At 43.4% G+C, this 7,486-nt stretch overlaps 2 protein-coding genes across 2 annotated transcripts in view; one reads left to right on the top strand and one right to left on the bottom strand.

Moving 5' to 3' along the window:
- The window catches only part of SARC_08558 (hypothetical protein), a 6,061-nt gene extending 540 nt beyond the window's left edge, over positions 1–5,521 (top strand). Inside the window, exons 2-8 of the mRNA XM_014297459.1 lie at positions 405–549; positions 943–980; positions 1,423–1,527; positions 2,109–2,114; positions 2,725–2,980; positions 3,326–3,405; positions 4,293–5,521. Of these exons, the coding sequence (XP_014152934.1) occupies positions 405–549; positions 943–980; positions 1,423–1,527; positions 2,109–2,114; positions 2,725–2,980; positions 3,326–3,405; positions 4,293–4,379 (717 nt within the window). The 3' untranslated portion in view covers positions 4,380–5,521. The remainder of the gene's footprint in view (positions 1–404; positions 550–942; positions 981–1,422; positions 1,528–2,108; positions 2,115–2,724; positions 2,981–3,325; positions 3,406–4,292) is intronic.
- SARC_08557 (hypothetical protein) lies at positions 4,656–6,827 on the bottom strand (the record flags this gene model as incomplete). Its single annotated transcript, XM_014297458.1, has 3 exons — positions 4,656–5,300; positions 5,988–6,111; positions 6,717–6,827. Coding segments are annotated over 3 exons (344 nt in total), but the record flags the coding sequence as incomplete, so codon positions are not given.
- Positions 6,828–7,486: the final 659 nt, after the last annotated feature.

Below are 7,486 nucleotides of genomic sequence, written 5' to 3'. Positions count from 1 at the left end.
ATATATATATATATATATATATATATGACATATATATATATATAGTATATATAATACTATATAGTATATATATATATATATATATATATATATATATATATGAATATAATGTATATGTATATATATCATGAACGTAAACATCAAGATGGTATATAGACTCACATGTAACTTATGTATGTAGATCTCTTTTGGAATACAAGTTGTTTTGGAAGAAAATCTCATGGAATGTCGGGCCAAGAGTTGTAGTACTGTACTCATACCGCATATAGGCGCCTTAATTCAAAGCTGAAACCGTAAGTTTTTGAAATATATTTACAGAATCGTGTATAATATCACAATGTGTGTTCGGAAGATGTGTATGCATAATGATCACAGGTACTGTGCCATTTTCATTTGTGTTGCAGTTCAAAGCTAGTTTTCGGAGTAGAACCGAGTCCACTTCGTCACATGCCTCTCAGTCGTCAAATGCGTCGGAGGTAAATAGACCAACAGCACGTCGGATGGGTGGTGTGACAACGGCCATCCAGAGGTTCGAGCAAGATCTAGAGGGTATGTTACTCTGCGAACAGCAAGTACTTGATTAATAATCTGAATAGTACTAGTGCATTCAATTATCTTTGACTGGCATGTTGTTGAAATGATTCGAGTGTAGTAGACGATTATGAAAATGTTCCGTCGTATTAAACCCATTGTAACACGTATATTTTTTACTTGTTGTTTTCCTCTCTCGCATTTTTCGAATCCTTCTCGATGCTTCATATCTTCCTGCTTGCTTGTTACTTTTACTTCTCGAGTCTCCGACCTCCTCGCCATTTCTAAAGAACTTCTGGCTTCTCATGAGACATGGACTTTACGGTGTTGTGCTCAAGCAATGACGCATATGTGCAATCACAGAATAGTTCCACACCTAAACGTGTCTTCATTATTTTCTTATTTCTATAGTCTCCGCCGATGCTGGAAAATATGACGGTACATCACGAGTAAGTGTGTGGAACATAGTTGATACCCGATATGTCCGTGTATATATATTAGTGTATATCCCGTTGGATGTGACCTGCTTTCGTACCTTTTCAATGGAAATGAATAATTTGACACCAATTATAGTTAGCCGCACAGCTCACAGTGCCTTTAAAAGGCCATGTAAACCGCAGACGAGGAGTCCAAAGGTCAATTTAGGATGTCAAAATGATGTGTGAGAATTTACCTTCCACTATTTATGCATGCTTTGCTCTGATGCATATGTCATTTGATCTGGTAGGGCAGACTGGTAGACCAAGCCACCTCTTTGTTGTTTTTCCTGTATTTAAATATCCGACTGACGTTGCACACAACAACATGTGCTCGACTCTGAGACCGTACAGAATGTCTTAGTAACAGGGATATTTGAATGCCTGCATATTTTGTACCTGCTATATTTTCCAGGTTTCCAAAAAGTTCGTATTAGGAATCTTCAGTGGCGATGAGGAAGGAATACAACATATGATGAAGAAAGATGGGACCATAGTTCTAACAACCGAGCTCATGACTGTAAGTGTATATATGAGCATATTCTCGATCATCATTGTTCCACACATACTTCGCATCGATCCAGTATAGCGAATGGTATTCGTACGACTGACACGTGCTGCTAGGCATGCTACTTGAAAATAGGTTATAATTCTCATTCACAAATCTGATCGAATATCTGCTTGAATCTCGTATCGTGCTGTTTCATAGCATGTGGATACTGAATAATGAAGTTGTACCTTCGTCCATCGATTATGTTAGTTGCATACCGACTACCATCTAGTAACGTTCTCTCGGGAATATCTTCTAGACTTTTGCTGCGAACACTTCGAAAACACACTATCCCTTATTCATTTTACCATATTTAAGGTCTCATACATAAACTAAAGCAAGCAACCCAATTAGAATTTTTACCGCATATCCGCATTTTATTAATCTAGAAGTTGTACGTTCGGGATTCGAGTCCAAAAAAACTGTTCATTGTTTTCTTTTTTACAAATATTCATTTTTCTCTTCAATTCATCAATCGTTGCGCAAAACTGCTTACAATGACCGTATGGTGCGATTGTTGGGTCGAAAATAATCTCGACTGAATCTATCAGCAATTGGTATGCTGTATCTGTGCTCGCCTCGCACATAACTGCATTTTTTGCTTTCACGACAAGTTTGTTAGTGTACGATATGCATGTGGCACAAGCACTCTAATAGACTTCATTTAGCGTACTAGTGTCGGGTAGAAAAATATTCTGCCTGTCGGTATTGTGTGCAGCGTTTATTGATTGTTGGTGGAGGTGATGGCTGTCCTTGTAATATATGTATATCACACTATTTACAAATTGATCATAATGTTGTAGTTGTTGTTGCGGTCGCTGGTTGCTGTTGTTGTAGTTGATCTTTGAATCCTCCGATCTGTAGCTCTCACACGAGACACACCGGCTTCCTTATCTATTAACGAACCAGGACCTTCTTTCAGATCCTCAGCCTGTGTCACGCCAAATTAGGAACAAACCTAAACACCAAGTATCCCAGCATATCCATAAATCGAATCCTCTCAGTCATATTTTGAACAAACGGCAGAATTCTCATAATGAACCCCGCACCGGCCTCCTTTTTGCTATGCCTTTGTACTGAGCCCATGCTCTTTTTGCTATGCCTTTGTCTTTAGTTGGTACCACGAATAACGGCTTATCGTCTTTCCTCCTGTGTGTGTATTCTCAGCCTATGCTGCACCTAGCCATCAGCAAGAGTGATCCAATCATGATCAAGGAGTTACTCGGTTGTGGGTACTACTTAGAGATGAAATCACTTCGTAGCGGAGACACGCCCCTCCACCACGCCGCACGGTTGGGGAAGCAGAGTATTGTGTCGTTGCTGCTGGAGGCTGGTGCCTGTAGCAGTGCACAGAACTACGATGGACTAACATATGAGGATTTGCTGGAGGTGGACGATTGGGAGTCGCACTATCAGGTTCGAGGTGAGTTGAATATGAATACAAAGTTTGTTTTATGCAGGAAAGACCTTAGTGAGAGTATACCTCTATACTATACTCCATAGCTACTGATTGTTCAAGTGAAAGGGGTGCAGGGAAGGCGGTATGTAATCTCAACTTAACCTCTGGCGAATGCGATACGGATATTGTTTTGGCGTACGTTACAAACCTTGTATCTCCTACTTTGATGAGCTCACTCAGTGCCGTTCAGCAACATGTAGTTATTCGGTTACGGATCTCGCATCGAAAACAGTCTTCAATCTCTTCTGCACACCAAGTGCTTCGTAGCAAGTGTGCTGCTTATTGTTTGCTTTGTTAATCTAACAACAGACGACATTGTGAAGACAACACCACTGGACCGCCGTCAAAGCTCCGATTTTCTTTCAACGAAATCCATAGGAGAAAAAAAGGTACTTCGAAAAATCTTACACTATGTGATTATCCCCCCCAGCATCTGCACTGTAGTACAAAAAAGCTCCATCAAGAATCGCAAGAGCGTAGATATTCCCTGGAGTGGTGTTTGTCCAAGATCTCCACTGGTCTAGTTATAGACGCACCACTCTTTGTACCTGTTTGCTTCCCGCGTGGCTGACAACGATCCCAAACTATGTTCCCGTGTTCGTGCACTGCGCCTCCAATACCATGATACTGCCACTGACAACGATAATGTACAATTTAAATCGGTGCGCATCGCACTAAAAACTTACACTTAACATCAATCATCTGTACCACCATGTGCTGTACAGACTGTTTTGAATCTTTATTTATTGTCTGAGTTCATACCGCGGGTGCGTGCTACACATATGTCAAAAACTGCCACCTCGAGTCATGTGCAGTACTGTGCGGTACTAGGTTTTTTAAATCTCTAATCTAAAATCTCTATCAGTCTGTACCAAGTATCTAAAATCTCTTTCAATCTGTAGTCAAGTATTCAAAATTTCTATCAAATACTTCTATCTCAATTACACTGTACCAAGTATTTCCAATATCTATCAATCTATACTATGTATTGTCTATCTCTATCAATAGCCGAGTGTACACCTTAGATCACTGTGTTGCCGTGTGCTAGTTTTGAATTGTCCTGGGCATTGCTGTAGAGCACGCCTCGAGTATTCCTATCATCATGCGCAATTCTTGTGCTTCGCATCATCTCCATCTCAATCAGCATTGAACTAGACACCCGTAGGCAGCATTTCAAACTTCACCTCGAGCTTCTATCTTCATATACCGCGAAATGAGTACTAACTGTAGCATCGCGTGCTGTACTTACTCCTCTCTCCTTTGTTTTGAAATGCAGAATGTTCAAGGCAGGCCCGGGATTGGTGGGAAGAAAGGATTCTTCAAAAGAGCGTTCTTCGCAAATAAAAAGAGCGGTGGTGCTTAGTAAGCTACCCTGCAGTGCACATAAGTCACTGTCGGCAGCGTGCTTCTCAGCCTTGCGGATTAGCTTCAATGATGTCGAGGTGTATGGGGACCAGCATACATGGGGTTTATACAAATTGGAGGCACGTTCCTAAACCAGTAAGGCGAACCTATGCCGAGTTTATTACATACACTATGTATCAAAGGACTGATGGGTAGGTCCTTCTGTGGCTTGTCGTAGTAGTCAATGAGCGTTACGTTTATAGATTAAATCCGAACACGGACCAAATATACGATAGCTGATTTCGTTGATAGCCAGAACAAAATGTACCGATGCAAGTATATACATTGTACAAGCGAAGTCATCCCATCCATATCGCTGTGTGGGAGGGCAAAACGACACTGCTGTATTTCAGAGGTGATGATCCAAAAGTAAACCACTGTGAAGATCTGCAGGCAAGGTGGGATGTTAGGTGTTAAACTCGGTTTATTCTACTTAATTTGGCAGTTCACTTACTGTGTGAAGTGAGCAAGCCAACGCTCGTGTCTCGCCCGTTATGAGGCGCAGACACCAAACGTGCGCCAAGGCATCCGGTTAGACTAGCAGATATGGGCGCCAGAAACCGACCATCAGTACGGTTCAGGATGGGGTTTAGGGTTTTATGGTTTAGGATTTTAGGGTTGAGGGCTTGGCGTAGGGCTGGGTGCTGGGCCATCCCTAAACACCCAAACGCACCATTACGCCACTCTACCTATTCGCCTGGGGTGTCGATCACTCGGGTGAAGCCGTTGTGACCAGTTGAGTGGTCACCCACTGACAGCACACAGGCGATCTCAGTCGCCCAGCAATCTGGCTACCTCTTCCTTAAGTGCCTGTATGTCGCTGGCCGCCTTGCTCGCTTCTTGAAATGCGGAATGCACAGCGCGGAGGGCGTGCAAGTCCCTGCGCAGCCGCATAAAGAATACCGGGAGTGATAAGCGTTTATGCACAAAAACGCAGCGTTTAAAATGTAGAACACTGAGAGGTACAAGTGAACGTCTGTGTGCGGTGAACAAGTGTCTGCACGATAATAAAACTGTCATGTAGTAAAACAGTATCGAGAGCCAAGAACCAAAACCTCATCTGCGAAATGCATGGCTTCACGAAGTCGGAATATAACTAGCTATTTGGTGTGGTCACGCCTTCGATATATACTCCAGGTAATAGCAGTGTTACCACCGAGTAAGATATAACCACCCAGAACCCAGTCATAGCTAAAGCACGGTTCCAGACAAGTTCTAGCGCCATATTAGTAACTTACACCATATAGCCAAACGTGTACACACAAGCCAACAGTCAGGAGAATGGGGCACAATAGTACTCGCTCTGGCAATTACACCATCGAATCACTGTTCTATCCTACCAGCACTCACACAATCAATGCACACATTTGCTCACATCTCAGGCGCTCAGACCATTGAGTCGCAGTTCCTTGGTTATGAATCAGAGGACACAGCTATGAGGCAAAACATCCATCACTATTAGCACAATCTCAACGGAAATTTGTATTCGCAAAATCAGCGGCCACACAACCGATGTGCGTTACTACTCGCATCAGTAGTTATAACATCGAGGCACAGTTGCACATACATATCAGCAGAGCCACCCGCAAGCGACCGGGTGAGACTGGTCAGCAGAGTCTGAATCGCATTGATCTGATGCTTTATATTCCGCAGGTCTGTGGTTAACGTATTGTCCCGCCGCCTCGTCGTGCCTGGTACCAGATGAAAGAGTGTTGTCGGTATGGACAAGGTAAGGACGTATCAAGTGCTTATGAAAGAGAATTGTCGGTAGAGAAAAGGTAAGGACGTATCAAGTGCTTATGTAGAGTGAAAATGACACTCGAGTGTACATAGAGCGCAAAGGATATGCTTTTGGCTGAAGCCGTGTGGTTCTATGTAGTGCAGGAGATGTAGCGATACTAAGGTATATAGTCTCCAGAACAAAGCAATTCACTTTGTCTGCAATCTACGGTTGATCAAACGCAAGATACAACGCATGGCAATCCCGTGGCTATTGGAAGACAGAACACAGTATCAAAGAAAATAATTCCAAAGATAGCGGTCGTAATCGGTGTCAGCCAACACCTCAATGCCAGAAAGATGGCAATGTGATTATTCAGCATAACATATGCTGCAGTACACCTGCGCATGTCATTCGAATACACACTTACGCCAATGGGCAAACAAGCGGTGCCAATCACCAACTGCTCACAACCCACCACGTTCAAGCGTATTGTATTCCACACCGAATAGGTACCTCTGTACCGCAGAGATAGCAGCACTGCACCGACACACATACACGACTGTATACACTTACGCTCTTCGGTTGCCAACTGTTGCTTGATAGTCACTATTTGCTGCTCCAGTGCGCCCTGAGTCAAAGCCGACAGGCGCTCCAAAGCTAAGTGATCACTTCGATGCTGTGCGAGAGAAAAATAGATACGGTATGTTTCCCATGTTTCTATTGAAGGTCATGGGGACGGCGACAAGAATACGGTCTGGGTGGACTTGCGACCATCTGTGGATTGTTGAGATGACAAGACGAGCATGCAGACGCACACCAAACACCAATGCAATGCCGCATCAACCCACACAACACACCCGCATGAGCGCCTGCCATCCTTGCAACAGCATTGTCATGCACACACTCTCGCCTTCGATATATCCCTATCCTTCTCGATGAATCACACAACACACACGCATGGTTGTATGGCACACACTCTCACCTTCGATATATCCCTATCCTTCTTGATGATTCACGCAACACACACGCATGGTTGTATTGCACACACTCTCACCTTCGTTATCTCCTTATCTTTCTCGATGATTCACACAACACACACGCATGGTTGTATTGCACACACTCTCACCTTCACTATCTCCTCATTCTTCTCGATGATTCACACAATACACACGCGTGGTTGTATTGCACACACTCTCACCTTCGCTATCTCCTTATCCTTCTCGATGATTCACACAATACACACGTCGTGGTTGTATTGACACACACTCTCACCTTCGCTATTTCCTGTCCTTCTCGATGAGCTGTGCCCTGAAGTGCCTCGTCAATCTTTCGACTAGAACCTT

The sequence above is a fragment of the Sphaeroforma arctica genome, assembly GCF_001186125.1.
Source record: "Sphaeroforma arctica JP610 unplaced genomic scaffold supercont1.782, whole genome shotgun sequence".
NCBI classification, from domain to species: domain Eukaryota; class Ichthyosporea; order Ichthyophonida; genus Sphaeroforma; species Sphaeroforma arctica.
Note: the sequence above shows the minus strand (reverse complement) of the source record. Positions and strands in the feature narration are given on the sequence as shown.